Below are 27,255 nucleotides of genomic sequence, written 5' to 3' on the forward strand. Positions count from 1 at the left end.
GGTGTAGCAGATAGTCTTTTTAGTATGATAATAAGATGTTATCTTCATTGTAGAATAATAAGAAAATATTATAACCTTTATACTATAATAATAAGGTAAAAGGACCCCAATGGAAATAAGTCACTCTGTCTGACTTTTTTGGGTTATCCTAGGTTCTCTACACATATGCTGCTATGTATGATAATTCTATGTAACTGTATTTGTGTATACCTGAATAAACTTACTTACTTACTTACTCAGAGCTCGGTGTCAACAGAGTTTGCCAGGGTAGGCGACTCACTTGGAGGCAGTCCACACAAATTTTCACATGGAGCGTCAAGTTAGCGCAGCATCACTATAATAAACATATAAAGTTAGTATAATAAAGTTTATGTTAGTGAGAGATGGTGTGCGGAGCGTCAAGTTAGCGCAGCATCACTATAATAAACATATAAAGTTAGTATAATAAAGTTTATGTTAGTGAGAGATGGTGTGCGGAGCGTCAAGTTAGCGCAGCATCACTATAATAAACATATAAAGTTAGTATAATAAAGTTTATGTTAGTGAGAGATGGTGTGCGGAGAGTCAAGTTAGCGCAGCATCACTATAATAAACATATAAAGTTAGTATAATAAAGTTTATGTTAGTGAGAGATGGTGTGCGGAGCGTCAAGTTAGCGCAGCATCACTATAATAAACAGTGTGTGGCAGCAGTGACGTCAGTATCATCATGTCCAGCAGTGATGGCGCACACTCGTTGAGGAGACACGCTCTCAAGTCTCCAAAGAAATCCAAAAAAGGCGATGATAGGAGCTCCAGATCGCCCAATCTAAGTGTCCACACCAAGAACTTCTACATAGCCTCCTATCCTGTAGTTTTAGTGTTCAATCTCCTTCGTTCAGTGCTATATCACATATTCCTATTATTGAAAACGTTGTTTCGAGCTGGCAGTTATTTAGCCCAGAGGACAGAAGCTCCAGTTGCAACAACCACTCTTATAACAGAGCTGGATAGTGTGGGGATAGGTGGAGGAGGGTCAGGACAGATAGAGGAAGGTATACAGGTAGACCTGTGTATACCAGATATGCCGCCCAAGACAGCAGGTAACCCGGGTCCAGGAGACCCGTTGTTGGCCAGACAGAAACATCATCATCGTAAAGCTTTTGAATATATCTCTAAGGCTCTTAAGATTGATGAGGAGAATGAAGGTAAGGCATTAGTAATTTATTGTTCTCATGTTACTGTTCACCTCTGTTGTACCACTCACCTCTTACCACTCACTTCTTACCACTCACCTTGTACCACTCACTTCTTACCACTCACCTTGTACCACTCACTTCTTACCACTCACCTTTTACCACTCACCTTGTACCACTCACCTTGTACCACTCACTTCTTACGTACCACTCACTTCTTACCACTCACCTTGTACCTCTTACCACTCACTTCTTACCACTCACCTTGTACCACTCACTTCTTACCACTCACCTTGTACCACTCACTTCTTACCACTCACCTTGTACCACTCACTTCTTACCACTCACCTTGTACCACTCACTTCTTACCACTCACCTTGTACCACTCACCTTGTACCACTCACTTCTTACCACTCACCTTGTACCACTCACTTCTTACCACTCACCTTGTACCACTCACTTCTTACCACTCACCTTGTACCACTCACTTCTTACCACTCACCTTGTACCACTCACTTCTTACCACTCACCTTGTACCACTCACTTCTTACCACTCACCTTGTACCACTCACTTCTTACCACTCACCTTGTACCACTCACTTCTTACCACTCACCTTGTACCACTCACTTCTTACCACTCACCTTGTACCACTCACTTCTTACCACTCACCTTGTACCACTCACTTCTTACCACTCACCTTATACCACTCACTTCTTATCACTCACCTTGTACCACTCACTTCTTACCACTCACCTTGTACCACTCACTTCTTACCACTCACCTTGTACCACTCACTTCTTACCACTCACCTTGTACCACTCACTTCTTACCACTCACCTTGTACCACTCACTTCTTACCACTCACCTTGTACCACTCACTTCTTACCACTCACCTTGTACCACTCACTTCTTACCACTCACCTTGTACCACTCACTTCTTACCACTCACCTTGTACCACTCACTTCTTATCACTCACCTTGTACCACTCACTTCTTATCACTCACCTTGTACCACTCACTTCTTACCACTCACCTTGTACCACTCACTTCTTACCACTCACCTTATACCACTCACCTTGTACCACTCACTTCTTATCACTCACCTTATACCACTCACCTTGTACCACTCACTTCTTATCACTCACCTTGTACCACTCACCTTGTACCACTCACTTCTTATCACTCACCTTATACCACTCACCTTGTACCACTCACTTGTACCACTCACCTTTACCACTCACCTTTTACCACTCACCTTGTACCACTCACCTTGTACCACTCACTTCTTACCACTCACCTTGTACCACTCACCTTGTACCACTCACTTCTTACCACTCACCTTGTATCACTCACCTTTACCACTCACCTCTTACCACTCACGTCTTACCACTCACCACACTCACTTCTTACCACTCACTTACCTCTCACCTCGTACCACTCACTTCTTACCACTCACCTTGTACCACTCACTTCTTACCACTCACCTCTTACCACTCACCTCTTACCACTCACTTCTTACCACTCACCTTGTACCACTCACTTCTTACCACTCACCTTGTACCACTCACCTCTTACCACTCACCTCTTACCACTCACCTCTTACCACTCACCTCTTACCACTCACCTCTTACCACTCACCTTGTACCACTCACCTTGTACCACTCACCTTGTACCACTCACTTCTTACCACTCACCTTGTACCACTCACCTCTTACCACTCACCTCTTACCACTCACTTCTTACCACTCACCTCTTACCACTCACCTCTTACCACTCACCTCTTACCACTCACTTCTTACCACTCACCTCTTACCACTCACCTCTTACCACTCACCTCTTACCACTCACTTCTTACCACTCACCTCTTACCACTCACTTCTTACCACTCACCTTGTACCACTCACTTCTTACCACTCACCTCTTACCACTCACCTTGTACCACTCACTTCTTACCACTCACCTCTTACCACTCACTTCTTACCACTCACCTTGTACCACTCACTTCTTACCACTCACCTCTTACCACTCACTTCTTACCACTCACCTTGTACCACTCACTTCTTACCACTCACCTCTTACCACTCACTCACCTTGTACCACTCTGTACCACTCACTTCTTACTCACCTCACACTCACCTCTTACCACTCACTTCTTACCACTCACCTTGTACCACTCACTTCTTAACACTCACCTTGTACCACTCACTTCTTACCACTCACCTTGTACCACTCACCTCTTACCACTCACCTTGTACCACTCACCTCTTACCACTCACTTCTTACCACTCACCTTGTACCACTCACTTCTTACCACTCACCTTGTACCACTCACTTCTTACCACTCACCTCTTACCACACTTCTTACCACTCACCTTGTACCACTCACCTTGTACCACTCACTTCTTACCACTCACCTCTTACCACTCACTTCTTACCACTCACCTTGTACCACTCACCTTGTACCACTCACCTCTTACCACTCACCTCTTAACACTCACCTCTTACCACTCACTTCTTACCACTCACCTCTTACCACTCACTTCTTACCACTCACCTTGTACCACTCACTTCTTACCACTCACCTCTTACCACTCACTTCTTACCGCTCACTTCTTACCACTCACTTCTTACCACTCACCTCTTACCACTCACTTCTTACCACTCACCTCTTACCACTCACTTCTTACCACTCACCTCTTACCACTCACCTCTTACCACTCACCTCTTACCACTCACCTCTTACCACTCACCTCTTACCACTCACCTCTTACCACTCACCTCTTACCACTCACCTTGTACCACTCACCTCTTACCACTCACCTCTTACCACTCACCTCTTACCACTCACCTCTTACCACTCACCTCTTACCACTCACCTCTTACCACTCACCTCTTACCACTCACCTCTTACCACTCACCTCTTACCACTCACCTTGTACCACTCACCTCTTACCACTCACTTCTTACCACTCACCTTGTACCACTCACCTCTTACCACTCACCTCTTACCACTCACCTCTTACCACTCACCTCTTACCACTCACCTCTTACCACTCACTTCTTACCACTCACCTCTTACCACTCACCTCTTACCACTCACCTCTTACCACTCACCTCTTACCACTCACCTCTTACCACTCACTTCTTACCACTCACCTCTTACCACTCACTTCTTACCACTCACCTTGTACCACTCACTTCTTACCACTCACCTTGTACCACTCACTTCTTACCACTCACCTTGTACCACTCACCTCTTACCACTCACCTCTTACCACTCACCTCTTACCACTCACCTCTTACCACTCACCTCTTACCACTCACTTCTTACCACTCACCTCTTACCACTCACCTCTTACCACTCACTTCTTACCACTCACTTCTTACCACTCACCTCTTACCACTCACCTCTTACCACTCACCTCTTACCACTCACTTCTTACCACTCACTTCTTACCACTCACCTCTTACCACTCACCTCTTACCACTCACCTCTTACCACTCACCTCTTACCACTCACCTCTTACCACTCACCTCTTACCACTCACTTCTTACCACTCACCTTGTACCACTCACCTCTTACCACTCACCTCTTACCACTCACCTCTTATCACTCCTCTTACCACTCACCTCTTACCACTCACCTCTCACTCACCTCTTACCACTCACCTTGTACCACTCACCTCTTACCACTCACCTCTTACCACTCACCTCTTACCACTCACCTCTTACTCACCTCTCACTCACCTCTTACCACTCACCTCTTACCACTCACCTTGTACCACTCACCTTACCACTCACCTCTTACCACTCACCTTGTACCACTCACCTCTTACCACTCACCTCTTACCACTCACCTCTTACCACTCACCACTCACCTCTTACCACTCACCTCTTACCACTCACCTCTTACCACTCACCTCTTACCACTCACCTCTTACCACTCACCTCTTACCACTCACCTCTTACCACTCACCTCTTACCACTCACCTCTTACCACTCACCTCTTACCACTCACCTCTTACCACTCACCTCTTACCACTCACCTCTTACCACTCACCTCTTACCACTCACCTCTTACCACTCACCTCTTACCACTCACCTCTTACCACTCACCTCTTACCACTCACCTCTTACCACTCACCTCTTACCACTCACCTCTTACCACTCACCTCTTACCACTCACCTCTTACCACTCACCTCTTACCACTCACCTCTTACCACTCACCTCTTACCACTCACCTCTTACCACTCACCTCTTACCACTCACTTCTTACCACTCACCTTGTACCACTCACCTCTTACCACTCACCTCTTACCACTCACCTCTTACCACTCACCTCTTATCACTCACTTCTTACCACTCACCTTGTACCACTCACCTCTTACCACTCACCTCTTACCACTCACTTCTTACCACTCACCTTGTACCACTCACCTCTTACCACTCACCTCTTACCACTCACCTCTTACCACTCACTTCTTACCACTCACCTCTTACCACTCACCTCTTATCACTCACCTCTTACCACTCACCTCTTACCACTCACCTCGTACCACTCACCTCTTACCACTCACCTCTTACCACTCACCTCGTACCACTCCTTGTACCACTCACCTCTTACCACTCACCTCTTACCACTCACCTCTTACCACTCACCTACCACTCACCTCTTACCACTCACTCTTGCCACTCACCTCTTACCACTCACCTCTTACCACTCCTCTTACCACTCACCTCTTACCACTCACCTCGTACCACTCACCTAGTACCACTCACCTCTTTCCACTCACCTCTTACCACTCACCTCTTACCACTCACCTCTTACCACTCACTTCTTACCACTCACCTTGTACCACTCACCTCTTACCACTCACCTCTTACCACTCACCTTGTACCACTCACTTCTTACCACTCACCTCTTACCACTCACCTCTTACCACTCACTTCTTACCACTCACCTTGTACCACTCACCTCTTACCACTCACCTTGTACCACACCTCTTACCACTCACCTCTTACCACTCACTTCTTACCACTCACCTTGTACCACTCACCTCTTACCACTCACCTTGTACCACTCACCTCTTACCACTCACCTCTTATCACTCACTTCTTACCACTCACCTCTTACCACTCACCTCTTACCACTCACCTCTTACCACTCACCTCTTACCACTCACCTTGTACCACTCACCTCTTACCACTCACCTCTTATCACTCACTTCTTACCACTCACCTCTTACCACTCACCTCTTACCACTCACCTCTTACCACTCACTTCTTACCACTCACCTTGTACCACTCACCTCTTACCACTCACCTCTTATCACTCACTTCTTACCACTCACCTCTTACCACTCACCTCTTACCACTCACCTCTTACCACTCACCTCTTATCACTCACTTCTTACCACTCACCTCTTACCACTCACCTCTTACCACTCACCTCTTATCACTCACCTCTTACCACTCACCTCTTACCACTCACCTCTTATCACTCACCTTGTACCACTCACCTCTTACCACTCACCTCTTATCACTCACCTCTTACCACTCACCTCTTACCACTCACCTCTTATCACTCACCTTGTACCACTCACCTCTTACCACTCACTTCTTACCACTCACCTCTTACCACTCACCTCTTACCACTCACCTCTTATCACTCACCTTGTACCACTCACCTCTTACCACTCACCTCTTACCACTCACCTCTTACCACTCACCTCTTACCACTCACCTCTTACCACTCACCTCTTACCACTCACCTCTTACCACTCACCTCTTATCACTCACCTTGTACCACTCACCTCTTACCACTCACCTTGTACCACTCACCTCTTACCACTCACCTTGTACCACTCACCTCTTACCACTCACCTTGTACCACTCACCTCTTACCACTCACCTCTTATCACTCACCTTGTACCACTCACCTCTTACCACTCACCTTGTACCACTCACTTCTTACCACTCACCTTGTACCACTCACCTCTTACCACTCACCTCTTACCACTCACCTCTTACCACTCACCTCTTACCACTCACCTCTTACCACTCACCTCTTATCACTCACCTTGTACCACTCACCTCTTACCACTCACCTTGTACCACTCACCTCTTACCACTCACCTTGTACCACTCACCTTGTACCACTCACCTTGTACCACTCACCTTGTACCACTCACCTCTTACCACTCACCTCTTACCACTCACCTCTTACCACTCACCTCTTACCACTCACCTCTTACCACTCACCTTGTACCACTCACCTCTTACCACTCACCTCTTACCACTCACCTTGTACCACTCACCTTGTACCACTCACCTCTTACCACTCACCTTGTACCACTCACCTTGTACCACTCACCTCTTACCACTCACCTTGTACCACTCACCTCTTACCACTCACCTCTTACCACTCACCTCTTACCACTCACCTCTTACCACTCACCTTGTACCACTCACCTCTTACCACTCACCTCTTACCACTCACCTTGTACCACTCACCTTGTACCACTCACCTCTTACCACTCACCTTGTACCACTCACCTCTTACCACTCACCTTGTACCACTCACCTCTTACCACTCACCTCTTACCACTCACCTTGTACCACTCACCTTGTACCACTCACCTTGTACCACTCACCTTGTACCACTCACCTCTTACCACTCACCTCTTACCACTCACCTTGTACCACTCACCTTGTACCACTCACCTCTTACCACTCACCTTGTACCACTCACCTCTTACCACTCACCTCTTACCACTCACCTTGTACCACTCACCTTGTACCACTCACCTCTTACCACTCACCTTGTACCACTCACCTCTTACCACTCACCTTGTACCACTCACCTTGTACCACTCACCTTGTACCACTCACCTCTTACCACTCACCTTGTACCACTCACCTCTTACCACTCACCTCTTACCACTCACCTTGTACCACTCACCTCTTACCACTCACCTCTTACCACTCACCTTGTACCACTCACCTCTTACCACTCACCTTGTACCACTCACCTCTTACCACTCACCTTGTACCACTCACCTTGTACCACTCACCTTGTACCACTCACCTTGTACCACTCACCTTGTACCACTCACCTTGTACCACTCACCTTGTACCACTCACCTTGTACCACTCACCTCTTACCACTCACCTCTTACCACTCACCTTGTACCACTCACCTCTTACCACTCACCTTGTACCACTCACCTCTTACCACTCACCTTGTACCACTCACCTTGTACCACTCACCTCTTACCACTCACCTCTTACCACTCACCTCTTACCACTCACCTCTTACCACTCACCTCTTACCACTCACCTCTTACCGCTCACCTCTTACCACTCACCTCTTACCGCTCACCTCTTACCACTCACCTCTTACCACTCACCTCTTACCACTCACCTCTTACCACTCACCTCTTACCGCTCACCTCTTACCACTCACCTCTTACCACTCACCTCTTACCACTCACCTTGTTCCACTCACCTTGTACCACTCACCTCTTACCACTCACCTTGTACCACTCACCTTGTACCACTCACCTTGTACCACTCACCTTGTACCACTCACCTCTTACCGCTCACCTCTTGCCGCTCACCTCTTACCGCTCACCTCTTACCACTCACCTCTTACCACTCACCTCTTACCACTCACCTCTTACCACTCACCTCTTACCACTCACCTCGTACCACTCACCTTGTACCACTCACCTCGTACCACTCACCTCGTACTACTCACCTTGTACCACTCACCTCTTACCACTCACCTTGTACCACTCACCTCTTTCCACTCACCTCTTACCACTCACCTCTTACCACTCACCTCTTACCACTCACCTCTTACCACTCACCTTGTACCACTCACCTTGTACCACTCACCTTGTACCACTCACCTTGTACCACTCACCTCTTACCACTCACCTCTTACCACTCACCTCTTACCACTCACCTCTTACCACTCACCTTGTACCACTCACCTCTTACCACTCACCTCTTACCACTCACCTTGTACCACTCACCTACCACTCTTCACTTCTTACTATTCACTCAATATGTCGTGCCAAATAGGTAAAATTGGTCAGGTAGCAAGAACTCATTTAAAATTAATTCCTTTCTAAATTTTTCTCTTATACATTTAAAGGTACAGTCGTACCTAGGGATACGAACTTAATTCGTTCCAGAAGGCTGTTCAGGTGGTGATACAGAATGAATTTGTTCCCATGAGGAATAATGTAAATTAGATTAATCCATTTCAGACCCCCAGAAATACACTTACAAAAGCACTTACATAATTGTTCGAGTTTTGAGCTGTTCGTACCCTGAGGTACCACTGTATATATATTTTTTTAATTTATGTTAATGTAAAAATTAATGATTTTGTACCAAAAGAACCTTAGAAAACTTACCTGACCTTATTATAACAAGCACAACTTAATTTACCCTAATCCAACTAAATATATTTTGTACAAGTTTACAATAATTTACAATAAAATTATTGCATACACGAATATTTGCTTGCCGTACAGTGGACCCCCGCATAACGATATTAATCCGTTCATGAGAGCTCATTGTTATGCGAAATTATCGTTATGTGAATGAATTTTCCCCATAAGAAATAATGGAAATCAAATTAATCCGTGCAAGACACCCAAAAGTATGAAAAAAAAATTTTACCACATGAAATATACATTTTCCTACACACAAAGAGAAGGATACATCCACAATAGTAGAGTAGTACATGCACAGTATATATTGTGCATGTACTACTCTACTAAATGAAGAATAAATGACACTTACCTTTATTGAAGATGCAGCAATGACTGATGAGACACTGTGTCCTGGGAGTGCCTTTTCCTCCTGAGTACTGTAGGTCCTGTTTGGCATTTTCTTCCAGAACAGGCCTTATCACACTGTGTATGCCACTACGATTCTTAAATCTCTCAAACCAACCTTTGCTGGCTTTAAATTCACCAATATGAGCACTAGTTCCAGGCATTATTCCCTGTTCACCTGGGTGTTAGTCGACTGGTGTGGGTTGCATCCTGGAAGACAAGATTAAGAACCCCAATGGAAATAAGTTAAGACAGTCTTTGATGACACTGACTTTTTTGGGTTATCCTGGGTGGCTAACCCTCTTGGGTTAATTGTTTCTTGGTATTCTCAAGAAGCCACACCAACAACGGTGCTACAGCAGCAGCAGCAGCAGCAGCTGACAGTGCTACAGCAGCAGCAGCAGCAGCAGCTGACAGTGCTACAGCAGCAGCAGCAGCAGCTAACAGTGCTACAGCAGCAGCTGACAGTGCTACAGCAGCAGCAGACGGTGCTACAGCAGCAGCAGATGGTACTACAGCAGCAGCAGCTGATGGTGGTACAGCAGCAGCAGCAGCAGACGGTGCTACAGCAGCAGCAGCAGCAGCTGACAGTGGTACAGCAGCAGCAGCAGCTGACAGTGCTACAGCAGCAGCAGCAGCAGCAGCTAACAGTGCTACAGCAGCAGCTGACTGCTACAGCAGCAGCAGACAGTGCTACAGCAGCAGCAGACGGTACTACAGCAGCAGCAGCAGCTGACGGTGCTACAGCAGCAGCAGCAGCTGACAATGCTACGGCAGCAGCAGACGGTGCTACAGCAGCAGCAGACGGTACTACAGCAGCAGCAGCAGCTGACGGTGCTACAGCAGCAGCAGCAGCTGACAGTGCTACAGCAGCAGCAGACGGTGCTACAGCAGCAGTAGACGGTACTACAGCAGCAGCAGCAGCAGCAGCAGCTGACGGTGGTACAGCAGCAGCAGCAGACAGTGCTACAGCAGCAGCAGCAGCTAACAGTGCTACAGCAGCAGCAGCATCAGCAGTTGACCATGGTACCACAGTATTTCGATAATATTTCTCACCCTTTTTACCACAGGGTTGGCACTAGAAGCTTTCTTGGGGCCCATGGTCACTTATTTTGCAGATAAAATCACCAAAAACGCTGTAATAATACGAAATGTTCCGATTGTATGCTTGGATGTTACCGCGGAGGCTGGCTTGTAAACAATGCCACCGGCGGAACATGTGAGGCTGGCTCAGGCTGCACATTAGACGCGTCTCGGACGAATAGCGTTGAGCGGGTTTTTTAGCGGTATGCGAGGCAAAATCTTAGCGATAAAATGTATCGGTATGCGGATTTAACGTTATGTGATGACAACGGTATGCGGGGGTCCACTATATTTGGCAAAAAGAGAATTGCTGTTTAAGCCAAAATCTCAAGTTTTACCTATTCAGCATGATGTTCAGTGGAACCCCCGGCTTACGTCTTTAATCCGTTCCAGAAGGTCGGCCCAAAACCGATTTGTACGAAAACTGAAGTAATATTTCCCATAAGAAATAATGTAAATCTAATTAATCTGTTCCAGACACCCAAAAATATTAACAAAAAATAAATTTTATAGAGAATAATTATAGTTTTACACACAGAAAACAATGAGAAATAAATATAAATGACTAATGAAATGGATAAATGAACATTTAACATCACTTTTACCTTTATTGAAGACTCTTGTTGGTGTATGGAAGATGATGAGGAAGGAAGAGGGAGGAGAGGATATTGTTTGGTAAGAGAATCAATCTCCATAAGGACTTAAGGCATGAAAGCCTTGTCTGGGGGTTACTTCCCTTCTTTGTCTTTTGGTGGCACTAGGACCAGCTAGAGAGTCATTGGACCCCTGTTGCACAAAAAATCTGTCCAAAGAGGCCTGTTTCTGGCATCTCTTTAAGATTTGCTTAAAATGGGACATGGCATTGTCATTGAACATGTTGCTGACACGGCTGGCAACAGGTTTGTTAGGGTGATATTTCTCCACAAAACTTTGCACCTTGCTCCACTTTGCACAAATGTCCTTAATCAGTAAAGAAGGCACATTCTCCTCTCTCTCTTCCTCCTCCTCTGAAGCAGTTTCCTCAGCTAAGGTCTGTTGCTGTTCCAGATGAAGGTCTTGCAGCTCTTCAATGGTTAGCTCTTCCCTGTGGTCATCCACTAACTCTTCCACATCCTGGCCATTCACCTCCATCCCCATGGACATCCCCAAAGACACAATAGATTCCACAACAGGTGTAGGGTTGTCAGGGTCAGCCTCAAACCCTTCAAAATCCTTCTGGCACTTGGAACTTTCTTTAGCCCCATGGTGGCTTATTTAGCAGTTGCAAGCAGGGCTGGATTACCACATAGGCAAACTAGGCATTTGCCTAGGGCCCCGCGCATTTGGGGGCCCCGCGGTCCAAGGGGTTCAGGGGCTCATCCAAGACTGCGCACATGGTGCAAGTGCAAAGGGGTCCCTACCTAAAAAGTTCAATTGTTTGGAGAGTAAAATTGATTTTTAAAAATTAATCAAAACAAAAATAAATAATGAAATAAAATAAAATAAAAATAAATAAACCTAACCATAGATGGCAACACTCAACACGCCTTTGTTTACATCAGAACAGCTGTGTTTTCCCACTAATGGGTGAGTATGGGAGATTCCTCTCCAATTTTCTGTAGTAATTACACGTTATCTAGACTTGTACTGTGACAAATTAACTGAAGAAATGTAAGACAGCTACATACTTCGTCATTCTGGATTCACTGATTACAGAATTGGTGAAAAGAAAAGAAATCTACCAGAATCTCAATGACAAGTTTGGATTTCTGTTCAAAATTACTACTATGCCAGATGCAGAATTGAGAGAAGCTGCATTAAAGTTGCAACAACACCTTTCAGCAGATGTTCAGGACACATTTGTTGAAGAAATAGTTCATTTTTCTGGGTATATGAATCAGATTAAAGCTCCACCTGAAAAATGTGCACCCTCAGCTGCTTTGAAACATTTAAGAAATGCAGGTATCTCAGAAACCTTCCCTAATGTTGACATAGTGTATCGCCTTTACCTAACACTTCCAGCTACTAACTGTGAAGGAGAACGTTCATTTTCTGTTTTGAAAAGAGTGAAAAACCAGCTCCGTTCAACAATGAGCCAAGACAAATTGTGTAACCTAGCCTTGTTGACCATTGAGTCTGATCTAACAAGAAATATTGATTTTCAGAATATAATTGATGATTTTGCCAATATGAAATCCAGAAAACAGTTTATTTAAGAAGTGCCTGTGAATATAAACAATTCTTTACTTTCTTGAGTTTATATGATTAGATAGTCTTACGCATGATGCAATGATAACAATAATGGTCAGTGATTTATAAAGGGAATAATAGTGCTGTAGTGGTTATGCTGAATATATAATAGGTACATGATGTCACTACTTTAATAGCCTAATCTAGTAATACTATGCTGTCTTGAGTTTATTCTCTTTAAAATGCATGATTTAACAAGATAGTTATAATGGCTGTTGGTAAATGGTTTTGGTTGTCTTGATGTACTTTCCCTATTAAATTTAATCTAAATAGCCAGAATGTATTTAATTAGACCTTAAACAGGCTCACACCGACACCCCCCCCCTCCACCCCCAAGCTGGAAGGGGTCACTTCGCTTACCCGTAGCTCAAAGGGGCCCCGCCAATCTGAATAGCCTAGGGCCCGGAGACTTCTTAATCCGGCCCTGGTTGCAAGCACAAAAAAACAGTGGATTACTACGTTATTTTTGGATGAACGCGTGGAGTAATGTTCACTGAATGAGTAACAAAGGCAGACTGAGTCAGAAACGTATGAGTGCCTGTGTCCCACAGGTAGGTGGACGTGTCTGGTACGGACGATTTCTGAGCGGATTTACGAAAACATGGACAATTTTGCTGAAAAGTGGTTGAAAACTGAATTGTATGATAGCCGGACCGGACGAAAACCAGGGTTCCACTCTATGTGTATGTATATATATATATATATGGTGGTACCTCGGTATACGTCCACTTTGGAATAAGTCCAACTTGGTATATGTTCTGTTTGGACGCGAAAATTTTTGCTTGGTATACGACCTTTGTTTGAAATGCGACTTGCATGCTAGAAAACTCAGTTACCTATGATGTGGAGGCCAAACAGTAAGGCTTGGTTAACCAGAGAATATTTCAGTGAATGGTTTAATGTTGTGTTCGGGCCAAGTGTAAAAAGTTATTTAGAGGAGAAAATCCTGCCTCTGAAGGCCCTCCTCATAATGGACAAAGCTCCAGCTCACCCTCCAAGCTTGCAGGACTATGTGCTGCCAGAGTTTGACTTCATCACTGTAAAGTTTTTCCCCCCTAACATGGTTCCTCTTATTCAGCCTATGGATCAGCAAATCATCAGTAATTTCAAGAAACTCTACACTAAAGCACTATTCCAGAGGTACTTTGAAGTGATCTCTGACACAGAGTTAACCCTGAGAGAGTTTTGGAAAGATCACTTTACTATCACCCATTGCATAACTCTCATTGACAAAGCCTGGCAGGAAGTTTCGTACCGAACAATGAACTCTGCTTGGAGGAATCTGTGGCCAGAAGCAGTGGCTGAAAGTGGCTTTGAGGGCTTTGAGGCTGTGTCTGTAGTGGAGGATATTGTCTCTCTGGGCAGGTCCATGGGGCTGGATGTGAGTGATGATGTGGAGGAGATAGTGGAGGGGCAGAGGGAAGAGCTGACATCTGAGGAGCTGCAGGAACTTGAGAAGTGGAGCACAAGACTAAGATGGATGCACTCTCTTCAGGCTCAGAAGAGGAGATATAGGAAGTCCCTACTTCACTAATCAAGGAAATCTTTGCCAAATGGATGGACGTCAAAAATTTTGCAGAGAAGTACCACCCTAACAAAGCCCAAACAAGCTATAATAGCATTGTCTGGAATGACCAGACAATGTCACATTTTCGAAACATCCTGAGGAGAAGGCAGAAGCAAAGTTCTTTGGACATATTTTTAGTAAAAGTCAAACCTGGTGAGCTTCAACCAGGTCCAAATAGAAAAAAGACAAAACAGAAGGGGACTCTCCTTCCAAACAATAACATTTCCTCCTCCTCCCTTCTCAGCACTATCCTAGTAGGTACTCAACTCTTTTCAGCAAAGTGAAGTGAGGTTAAATTTGCACTTATTTCATATAATTCTTTGTATTTATGTATGTATTTTAGTATTAAGCAGTGTTGAAACGACATATTTTAGTATTAAGCAGTGTTGAAACGACATATTTTAGTATTAAGCAGTGTTGAAATGACATATTTTAGTATTAAGCAGTGTTGAAACTACATATTTTAGTATTAAGCAGTGTTGAAACGACATATTTTAGTATTAACCAGTGTTAAAACTACATATTTTAGCATTAGGCAGTGTTTAAATTATTTTGTACAACCCCTTCAGTGTATAATATGCCAATAACAATAGGATTTTTTTTCATGGGAATAGATTAATCGTTTTCCCTATAGTATTTCTTATGAGAAAATTCGTTTGATATACGTTCTGTTTGGTATAAGTCCAAGGTCCTGGAATGGATTAAGGATGTACCATTGTATATATATACGTATGGTATATATAAACAGAATAGAGGAAATTACCTCTAATATACATTATTTAGGTATACATACTGGTCAGGGAGCCCATTGTAAGTCCGAGTCGTTGGTAAACGAGTATGTCACTAAGTGAGGAGAGGCTGTATATGATTATGCATTTTGCAGTATAGTAATTTCTTTCCACATGTGTAATTGAGATTCAGATCCATGTAATATATCATTAATGTATGCCTATTGTATTTGTTTAATGCAAGCATTGTATCATAGTTGATGCAGTAGTGTAATGTCAGGAGGTGTGTGGGTGCAGACACATTATGAAGACTGAGCTTCACTCTGTATAGAGCTTTATCAATTCATGGCTTGATAAAGCTCTACATTCAGTGAGATGTAATTCGAATAATAGTTTGTTCTGCACATAGTTTCTTACACAGTTATACAATGGGTATAAAGACATTGTATGTGGAACAAGACTATACCTGGAGAGAGTTTTGGGGGTCAATGTCCCTGCAGCCTGGTCTGAGATCAGGCGTAGTGGGATTGTCTCACTGAGTGGAGAGCTTTAACCCTTTGAGGGTCGACAGGCCCTCTCCGAAACTCGTTCTCAGGGTCGGCCAAATTTCAAAAAAAAAAAAATTATTTTTTCTTATGAAAAAATAGAGTATTTTTTTCTAAACATTATAGGCTAAACAAAAAAATTTTAGCGTCAATACTTACCGAGATATGGAGGTGTGAAATTTCCCAAAATTGAACAACATATGGTAACATCGCCGACTGCCGTCACCCGGTATTTTTCTATTTACTTTTTTATGTACTATTTTCAATTTTTTTTCAAGTTTTCTTTTTCTGAGTAACTTTTATGGCCTCTGAGGCCAACATGATCAGTATTTTGTAAGTTATTTCTTTTTCAATACTACACAATAAGGGCGTAAACACTGTTGTCATTATTTTGTTTACAGAAAATATTTACACAAACAAACAATATGAAATGTTGTTTATTACTATTTTTCTATATTTTATATACACATATACAGTCACAGGACATGTTTCTAGAAGTTCTGCAGCCTGTGGAACTCTTTGAAACATGGTGTCATGCACAGTGGAGTTTTGCACTCCTCACACATAAAACGAGTGTCTCTGCGTTGTTGTGGGCGTTTTTTTGTATGTGAACAGACGTAACACCTCTTCTGAGCCTTTTTCTTCAAAGCAGTAGCAGGCAGTTTTACCAGGAAGTGATCACCATGCTTCAGACGAGCAGGTAGTTGTTGATAATTTGGTGGGCGGTCAATTGCAGGTGCATTTCCTTGGTACTTGAATACTATTTGTCTGATGACAGACAAACAGAATTCGCCGTACTGTGGTTTGTTTCTGGTGCTCATCTTATACATGTTATAAGCATTGAGCATGGAAATGTCCAGAAGATGGAAAAACAGTTTGATGTACCACTTATAACTCTTGCGAACACAATCAGCAAACCCAATCTGCATGTCACATTTGTCCACTGAACGCATGTTGAAGGTGTAATCAATCACAGCTGCAGGTTTTAGAATGGGTTCATTTCTCTCTCTATGCTGCCTGCCACTGTCTGCCATTTCATTAGGGTGAATTGATGACAACAGTGTGACATCTCGTTTGTCATGCCACCGAAATGCCATGATGTCATTGGCAGCAAACGCCTGCACCTCACCTCTGCGAGTGCCAGCATCAAACCTGGGCATATGTTTTCGATTTGCACGCACTGTGCCACACACATCTGTCATGTTCACTCGCAAAAAATCACTGAGTGAGGGGCTTGTGTACCAGTTATCTGTATATAATATATGCCCCTTACCAAGGTATGGTTCTATCATTGTTCGAACCACATCACCTGAGATGCCCAATAACTTCCTGGTATTTTGCAATGTATAACTTCCAGTGTACACAATAATATCCAATACCAGACCACTGTAACAATCACAAAGCACAAACAACTTTATACCAAAGCGTTTCCTCTTGCTTGGTATGTACTGCTTGAAAGAGAGTCTTCCTTTGAACAGAATCAAAGACTCGTCAATTACAAGCTTCCTGAAGGGATAAAAATGAGTACTGAATTTCTGTTTCAGATACACAAACACATTCCTAATCTTATATAACCTGTCAGTTCTGTCAGGCCTGGTTTTATCTGAGAAGTGAAGCATACGTAACATTAGCACAAATCGATTCACTGGCATTATATCACTGAAACCTGGTGTTGCAATCAGGGGGTCTGTTGACCAGTATGATTTCACTTTGTGCTTATACACATGTGGCATAAGCATTATTGTGGCAAAGAAAAGATACAGCTCAGCCACAGTTGCCTCCTTCCATTGGTGTAGACGTGATTTTGGTGAAAGTATTGTGTTTGCCATGGTGTACTCGTAGTATGTGTTGCTTTCCATGACAATACTTTTCATCAGTGGTTCGTCAAAGAATAACTCGAAACATTCCAGTTCAGTGGCATTGTTCCCAAGTGCACAAGATGGCCGTATTCCACTTTGGCTGCCATCAAACTGGTGGGGATTTGGAACAAAATTGACAGCTTCCTGCCAATCCCAGGTGCGGTCTGCTGGTGGGTACTGGACAATGACAGGTGGTTGTGGTTGTGGAGGTTGTGGTTGTGGAGGCTGGTGTGGTGGGGGAGTGGGGGATGGTGGCCTTTGTTCTAGATCAGCTGAGGCAGCGGCGTGGGTGGCAGCGTGGGTGGCAGCATGGCCCACTGCTGGTGCCTCACCGCCGGCACCACTACCACCACGCACATTTTCCATCCCAATTGCAACAGTATCTTCGTCATTTTCACTGTCTGTTCCTGTTGTACAGCCACGGGATGTACTCCGAGATACACTCCTTCCCCTTGGAATAGCATATGGCACACTTCCAGAGCGCATATATCGTCGTATATACTGACGCTTCACTGGGGAATATTGCACTTCACTATCACTACTGGAACTAGTTTGAAGAGCTTGTAGTTCATATTCACTATCACTATCATCACCCATGCTCTCATCTGAGTCTGGGATTTGGGAAAATAGAAGTTTCCTCTTGGGTTCTGGAACAACTGAACGTGAACACGAGGGCCCAGCACCAGAGGTGGAAGGCTGAGGGTCGTCTGGGTTTTCTTCACTATTACCGATATTATGGTCATTAGTTTCGGTCAAAACCTCACTAAAACCACGAAACTCATCTTCACTGGCACTTCCATCACTATTAGAACTGTCACTGGGGAACAAAAGTGTCCCAATTCGCCGAGGAGTGAGGAGCTTCTTACCGCGAGGCATGGTGGACATTGTTTACTAAGAGGGCATTCCCACAATGCACCACTGGGTCCCAGATTTTTTTTCTACCGCGCACACTGACCACGCAGACCCATTCTCTCACACCTAGGCCTATCAGCCTTTTCGCGCGAGATTTGAGGCCGCTAGAATTTATGCGTACTAGTACGTCAAAAACCCCTACGCGTAAGACGTACTAGTACGACGAAAACCCTCAAAGGGTTAACAAGCCTTGACTTGATGAAGCTCTGCACAAATCAATCTGCAGATTAAGCAATAAATGCTTGATCTGCATATTGTCTGTACCCACTGTGTAATACTGTAGTTTGTAAAAGTTGTATATAGCAAACCTTAATAAAGCAGTGTCGGTTATCTCGCTGATGTTACCAATTGGCCAGGAGAACTCTCTAATATTTTCCTATTTGCAAAAAAGTTTTCCTGTACATCAAGGAGTCATTTTGCCCAGCAGAGTACTTATCAATGAAATATAGAGGCTAGGCCTCAGGCTAGGCTGTGGGAGTAGAAAAAAACTTGAATCTAGTCACAGGTAAGAGGCTGAGATTTAAGGCAGTATAGTGTCAGGTCAGGTCTTGACGGAAAAGTCAGGGTTCACATCACCTGACCTTAGCCACTATAATACAGGCATACCTCATTAATATTGCAGGTTAGGTTCTAGACCACAACCATAAAGCAAATGTATTGCCATAAAGCTAATACAGTGGACCCTCGACTAACAATATTAATTGGTACCTGAGACCGATTATCGTTAGTCGAGTTTTTTAACGTTAGTCGAGGCACATGTTAGCGTTAGTCGAGTTTTTTTAACGTTAGTCGAGTTTTTTTTAACGTTAGTCGAGGCACATGTTAGCGTTAGTAGAGATGAATGGTTTGAAAAACCGACAAGTTGAAGATTGAGACACTTATGCAGCATATGGGAATAAAGATTCCCATATGCTGCATAAGTGTCTCAATCTTCAGCGTTAGTAGAGTTTTTTTAACGTTAGTCAAGGCACATGTTAGCGTTAGTCGAGTTTTTTAACGTTAGTCAAGGCACATAGCGTTAGTCGAGTTTTTTTAACGTTAGTCGAGGCACATGTTAGCGTTAACATGTATCGTTAGTCGAATTTAACGTTAGTCGATGCCATCGTTGGTCGAGGGTCCACTGTATTACCATACAGCTAAAATCTCCATAAAAGCTAATACAGTGGACCCCTGACTTAGGTTATTAATTCGTTCCAGAAGGCTGTTCGGGTGCCGTTACCGAACGAATTTGCTCCCTTAAGGAATATTGTAAATTAGATTAGTCCGTTTCAGACCCCCAAAAATACACTTACAAAAGCACTTACAAAAATACACTTACATAATTGTTCGAGTTGGGAGATGATCCTAAGTCGGGGGTCCACTGTTTATTTATTTATTTATTTATTTGTTTAGTAATTTGAGCATACATACAGAGGTACAAAAAAATACAGGTAAGAGCAGCATGCCAAAGCCACTTATATGCATAGCATTACTGGCTGGCTAAAATTAACTTAAGATTAACTAAGCAATGATGAAATCAGTGATAAGACATTATTGTAAACAGATAACTATAAAGCACAAATGAGTATTACAAAGACATGTCATATGGTTGCATGCATTGTTGTACATTCAGTCGAATGGAGTATTCTGTTAGATTGGGTTTTAGGTTTAACATTTATGTGATATAATTGTGAGAAACATTTAAGATATACAATTTATAAGGTTCAGTTATTCAGTATTTATTTGGTTTTGGGTGAGTAAGTGATCTTTGAGAAGAGACTTGAATTTATAAACAGGTAGTGTTTCTTTTATATTTACAGGTAATGAATTCCAGATTTTAGGGCCTTTTATGTGCATTGAGTTTTTGCATAGCGTGAGATGGACACGAGGAACATCAAAGAGTGATCTGTGCCTTGTGTTATGGTCATGTGTTCTGTTGAGGTTGGCAAGGAGATGTTTGAGGGGAGGGTTAATATCAGAGTTAAGTGTTCTATGTATGTAATAGGTGCAATAATAAGTATGGATGTTTTGTATGGTGAGTAGGTTGAGTGTTTTGAATATTGGTGGAGTGTGCTGCCTGTAGTGAGAATTTGTTATCATTCTAACTGCAGCCTTTTGTTGGGTAATTAGTGGTCTGAGATGGTTAATTGTTGTTGAGCCCCATGCACAAATTCCATAGGTGAGATAGGGGTAAATAAGAGAGTGATATAGGGCCAGGAGGGCTGACTGTGGAGCATAGTACTGTATCTTCGATAGTATGCCTACAGTCTTGGAAATTTTCTTAGAAATTTGTGGTATATGTGTATGAAATTTGAGTCTATTATCAAGGTGGATTCCTAAGAATTTTCCCTCTGTTAGCTTTGTGATAGGTGATCCGTTTATCATTATGTTAAGAGGGACATCTGTAGCTCTGTTACCAAACTGAATGAAGTAGGTTTTGTCAATGTTTAGTGTAAGTTTGTTAGTCCTCATCCAGGTAGATATTTTCTGTAATTCGGTATTTACAGTTATTACAACCCAGGAATCCAAATGGCCTGTTATCCCGGGTGTAATGGGAGCAAAAAAAACACAGCAGAAAAAGTTTAGACTTATATTATCCTTCACCAATTTAGAACAGCAATATGTACACTATGTACAGTGATAAGTATAGTGCACTCCACGGTAAGCAAGGCAGAAATAGAAGCCACAAGATAGCAGACCGTGCTTCAACCAGCTCTAGAATGGGAATGACAAGGGCAGACAGGAGAATGGTACCCACATAACCTCTGCGATTGCCAAAACCATCTTCTTATTGGCTGGAACCTGGTCACTAGTTGAACGACGGGGCCCCATCATCAACTCTTAGCAACCTGGTTCGCTGGTTGGGGGAGATAGCCTGTAAATGAGGGTGTGTACATGCGCTGAATAAAGGTTACGTACTCTTTGCATGCCACAACAGTATTGGCTAGCGTGACTGGGCTCGGGTGAGAGAAGACGTATGTAGTGTCATCTGCAAATAGTGTGGGTTTGAGTAATTGCAAAGCATTTGGTAGGTCATTTATGTATAGGAGAAAGAGAAGAGGGGCTAACTCTCTTGTTCTGTACTAACGCTATTGGGGATTTTAAAGTGAATCCTTTACTGGTGTATCACTCAGAAAATCCCAGAGTGTTCAGGAATAGATTGTGTTGTAGAAAGCTAATAAGTCAGGTATGGGTCACAAGGCAAATTTTCAGAGTGGGTCCATGAAGAGTTTGGCCCCAATGTGAAAAAATACCTCCTGGAAAATAATTTGCCACTCAAGTGCCTCCTGTTACTGGACAGTGCTCCTGCACATCCTCCAAACTTGGTTGGCATATTGTCTAGGGAATTCAGTTTCATCACGGTGAAGTTCTTGCCTCCTAACACCACTCCTCTCCTCCAGCCCATGGACCAGCAGGTCATTTCTAACTTAAAAAAACTCTACACCAAAGCAGTGTTTCAAAAGTGCTTTGAATTGACCTCAGACACTCAGTTGACCCTAAAAGAATTCTGGCGGAATCACTTCAATATCTACAACTGCATAAGCCTTATAAGTAAGGCTTGGGATGGAGTGACTTCCAGGACTTTGAACTCTGTTTGGAGACAATTTTGGCCAAATTGTGTCCTCCAGAGGGATTTTGAAGGGTTTCAGGCTGAACCTGACCCTGCCGACCCTCTGCCTGTTGTGGAAGGTATTGTGGCATTGGGGTTGGAGGTGAGTGGCGAGGATGTGGAAGAGTTGGTGGATGACCACAGGGAATAGCTAACCACTGAAGAGCTGCAAGAGCTTCATCTGGAACAGCATCAGACCACAGATGAGGAACTTGCTTCAGAGGAGGAGGAAGAGGGAGTGGATGAGGTGCCTTCTTCAGAGATTAAGGAGATTTGTGCAATGTGGAATAGGGTGCAGGCATTTGCTGAAAAATATCACCCTGACCAAGCTAAAACAAGCCATCTCTGCAACAAGTTCAGTGACAGAACCATGTCCCATTTTAGGGAAATCTTAAAGAGGCAGCAGAGACAGAGCACTGTGAACAGTTATTTTGTGAGACAGGGGTCCAGTGACTCTTAAGCTGATCCTAGTGGCATTAAAAGACAAAGAAGGGAAGTAACCCCAGAGAGAGCTTTGATACCTGAAGTCTTTTTGGAAATGGATTCCCCTTCTGGTGGCCTGGTGGTTAACGCTCTCGCTTCACACGGTGAGGGCCTGGGTTCGATTCCCAGCCAGAGTAGAAACATTGGACGTGTTTCTTTCCACCTGTTGTCTATGTTCCCCATCAGTAAAATGGGTACCTGGGTGTTAGTCGACTGGTGTGGGTCGCATCCTGGGACACTGACCTAAGGAGGCCTGGTCACAGACCGGGCCGCGGGGGCGTTGACCCCCGGAACTCTCTCCAGATAAACTCTCTCCAGATAAACTAAGCCCTCCCTCTCTCCTCCTCCCTGTCTTCCAGACGCCATCAACAATCTTCGATAAAGATAAGTAAAAATGGTATTTTAAATGTTTATTTATATGTTTATTTATCTATTACTAATTTAAATACTGTTTATGTTTGTTGTGTGTATGTAAAACTATAATTAATCTATAAAATGTATTTTATGTTAATATTTTTGGGTGTCTGGAACGGATTAATTGGATTATTTCTTATGGGAAATATTGCTTCGACTTTAGTAGCCTGGAGTTTACCTGGAGAGAGTTCCGGGGGTCAACGCCCCCGCGGCCCGGTCCGTGACCAGGCCTCCTGGTGGATCAGAGCCTGATCAACCAGGCTGTTGCTGCTGGCTGCACGCAACTTCGACTTTAGTATGCTTCGACTTTAGTACTAGCTCCTAGGATGGATTAAGTACGAAACTCGGAGTTCCACTGTACGTAATATGCTCCTCACTTAGCAACGAATTTGTTTACTGATGTGGCCTTAGGAACGGAACTCCGTTGTTAAGCGAGGAGAGGCTGTATATGCTAGTTTATGAAGATCATTGCCCCCTGTGGGCCACTCCCACACCAAGTTCCCTGTGGGCCACTCCCACACCAAGCTCCCTATGGGCCACTCCCACACCAAGCTCCCTGTGGGCCACTCCCACACCAAGCTCCCTATGGGCCACTCCCACACCAAGTTCCCTGTGGGCCACTCCCACACCAAGCTCCCTGTGGGCCACTCCCACACCAAGCTCTTCACCTGTAAATGTACATTACATGAATGTGAACTAGAATATAAAGGCATAATACCATGACTGGAACAATACACAAATAACCCACACATAGGCATTGTTGTCTAATGAATATGAACTACCACTGCAGTAACAGCCTGGTTGATCAGGCCCTGATTCACCACAAGGCCTGGTGACAGACCAGGCCATGGGAGTGTTGACTCCCGGAACACTCTCCAGGTATACTAAGAAGGGACATAGGAATGTAAAATGTATATTGAATGTAAGTAGAAGTTAGTAAGGTTTGTCGTAAATATTCATGAATCACAAAATTATAATACGCTTGCAAACCACGGAACAGGTGGGATTTGAACCAGTGGCAAGTGAGTCATAAAACTCCAGGCCAGAAGTTAAGATAAGATAAGATAAGATTTCGTTGCGATTTTTAACCCCGGAGGGTTAGCCACCCAGGATAACCCAAGAAAGTCAGTGCGTCATCGAGGACTGTCTAACTTATTTCCATTGGGGTCCTTAATCTTGTCCCCCAGGATGCCACCCACACCAGTCGACTAACACCCAGGTACCTATTTGCTGCTAGGTGAACAGGACAACAGGGTACCTATTTGCTGCTAGGTGAACAGGACAACAGGTGTAAGGAAACGTGTCGAAATGTTTCCACCCGCCGGGAATCGAACCCGGGCCCTCCGTGTGTGAAGCGGGAGCTTTACCCACCAGGCCACCGGGCCACTGGCCTGGAGTTTTTAGACTCATTTGCCATGGGTTCAGTCCCCACCTGTTCCACGGCGTGAAGAAAAGACGAACATTTCTGCCAGAGTGTAACACACTCAGGTTTCACCTTGACTGACATTTTAATATATCTTCATTATGTAGCCCTTAACCACCCTGTGGATGGCAGGTACATGATAGGTCCAGGTACATGATACGTCCAGCAACTGTACCTCAACATTACAGAGGCACATAATGGGTCCAGGGACTGTACCTCAACACCACAGAGGCACATAATGGGTCCAGGGACTGTACCTCAACATTACAGAGGCACATAATGGGTCAAGGGACTGTACCTCAACACCACAGAGGCACATAATGGGTCCAGGGACTGTACCTCAACATTACAGAGGTACATAATGGGTCCAGGGACTGTACCTCAACATTACAGAGGCACATAATGGGTCCAGGGACTGTACCTCAACATTACAGAGGCACATAATGGGTCCAGGGACTGTACCTCAACATTACAGAGGCACATAATGGGTCCAGGGACTGTACCTCAACATTACAGAGGCACATAATGGGTCCAGGGACTGTACCTCAACATTACAGAGGCACATAATGGGTCCAGGGACTGTACCTCAACATTACAGAGGCACATAATGGGTCCAGGGACTGTACCTCAACATTACAGAGGCACATAATGGGTCCAGCAACTGTATCTCAAAATTACAGAGGCACATAATGGGTCCAGGGACTGTACCTCAACATTACAGAGGCACATAATGGGTCCAGGGACTGTACCTCAACATTACAGAGGCACATAATGGGTCCAGGGACTGTACCTCAACATTACAGAGGTACATAATGGGTCCAGGGACTGTACCTCAACATTACAGAGGTACATAATGGGTCCAGGGACTGTACCTCAACATTACAGAGGCACAAAATGGGTCCAGGGACTGTACCTCAACATTACAGAGGCACATAATGGGTTCAGGGACTGTACCTCAACACCACAGCGGCACATAATGGGTCCAGGGACTCTACCTCAACACCACAGAGGCACATAATGGGTCCAGGGACTGTACCTCAACATTACAGAGGCACATAATGGGTCGGTCCAAGGACTGTACCTCAAGATTACAGAGGCACATAATGGGTCCAGGGACTGTACCTCAACATTACAGAGGCACATAATGGGTTCAGGGACTGTACCTCAACACAGCGGCACATAATGGGTCCAGGGACTGTACCTCAACACCACAGAGGCACATAATGGGTCCAGGGACTGTACCTCAACATTACAGAGGCACATAATGGGTCCAGGGACTGTACCTCAACACCACAGAGGCACATAATGGGTCCAGGGACTGTACCTCAACATTACAGAGGCACATAATGGGTCAAGGGACTGTACCTCAACACCACAGAGGCACATAATGGGTCCAGGGACTGTACCTCAACATTACAGAGGTACATAATGGGTCCAGGGACTGTACCTCAACATTACAGAGGCACATAATGGGTCCAGGGACTGTACCTCAACATTACAGAGGCACATAATGGGTCCAGGGACTGTACCTCAACATTACAGAGGCACATAATGGGTCCAGGGACTGTACCTCAACATTACAGAGGCACATAATGGGTCCAGGGACTGTACCTCAACATTACAGAGGCACATAATGGGTCCAGGGACTGTACCTCAACATTAAAGAGGCACATAATGGGTCCAGGGACTGTACCTCAACATTACAGAGGCACATAATGGGTCCAGCAACTGTATCTCAAAATTACAGAGGCACATAATGGGTCCAGGGACTGTACCTCAACACCACAGAGGCACATAATGGGTCCAGGGACTGTACCTCAACATTACAGAGGCACATAATGGGTCCAGGGACTGTACCTCAACATTACAGAGGTACATAATGGGTCCAGGGACTGTACCTCAACATTACAGAGGCACATAATGGGTCCAGGGACTGTACCTCAACATTACAGAGGCAAAAAATGGGTCCAGGGACTGTACCTCAACATTACAGAGGCACATAATGGGTTCAGGGACTGTACCTCAACACCACAGAGGCACATAATGGGTCCAGGGACTGGACCTCAACATTACAGAGGCACATAATGGGTCTAGGAACTGTACCTCAACACCACAGAGGCACATAATGGGTCCCGGGACTGTACCTCAACATTACAGAGGCACATAATGGGTCCAGGGACTATACCTCAACACCACAGAGGCACATAATGGGTCCAGGGACTGTACCTCAACATTACAGAGTCACATAATGGGTCCAGGGACTGTACCTCAACATTACAGAGGCGCAAAATGGGTCCAGGGACTGTACGTCAACATTACAGAGGCACATAATGGGTCCAGGGACTGTACCTCAACACCACAGAGGCACATAATGGGTCCAGGGACTGTACCTCAA

General features: G+C 44.4%; 1 protein-coding gene across 3 annotated transcripts in view; it reads left to right on the forward strand.

Moving 5' to 3' along the window:
* The first annotated feature begins 686 nt into the window (after window positions 1-686).
* Window positions 687-27,255, forward strand: part of spas (spastin) — a 168,213-nt gene continuing 141,644 nt past the window's right edge. For all 3 annotated transcript variants that reach the window (XR_011390997.1, XM_053799687.2, XM_053799688.2), the window contains exon 1: window positions 687-1,186. Coding sequence is in view for 2 of the 3 variants with exons in the window: in XM_053799687.2 (XP_053655662.2) it covers window positions 709-1,186 (478 nt within the window). In the remaining variant the exon portion in view is untranslated. The remainder of the gene's footprint in view (window positions 1,187-27,255) is intronic.

Source organism: Cherax quadricarinatus, unplaced genomic scaffold (genome assembly GCF_038502225.1).
Source record: "Cherax quadricarinatus isolate ZL_2023a unplaced genomic scaffold, ASM3850222v1 Contig3, whole genome shotgun sequence".
NCBI lineage: Eukaryota > Metazoa > Arthropoda > Malacostraca > Decapoda > Parastacidae > Cherax > Cherax quadricarinatus.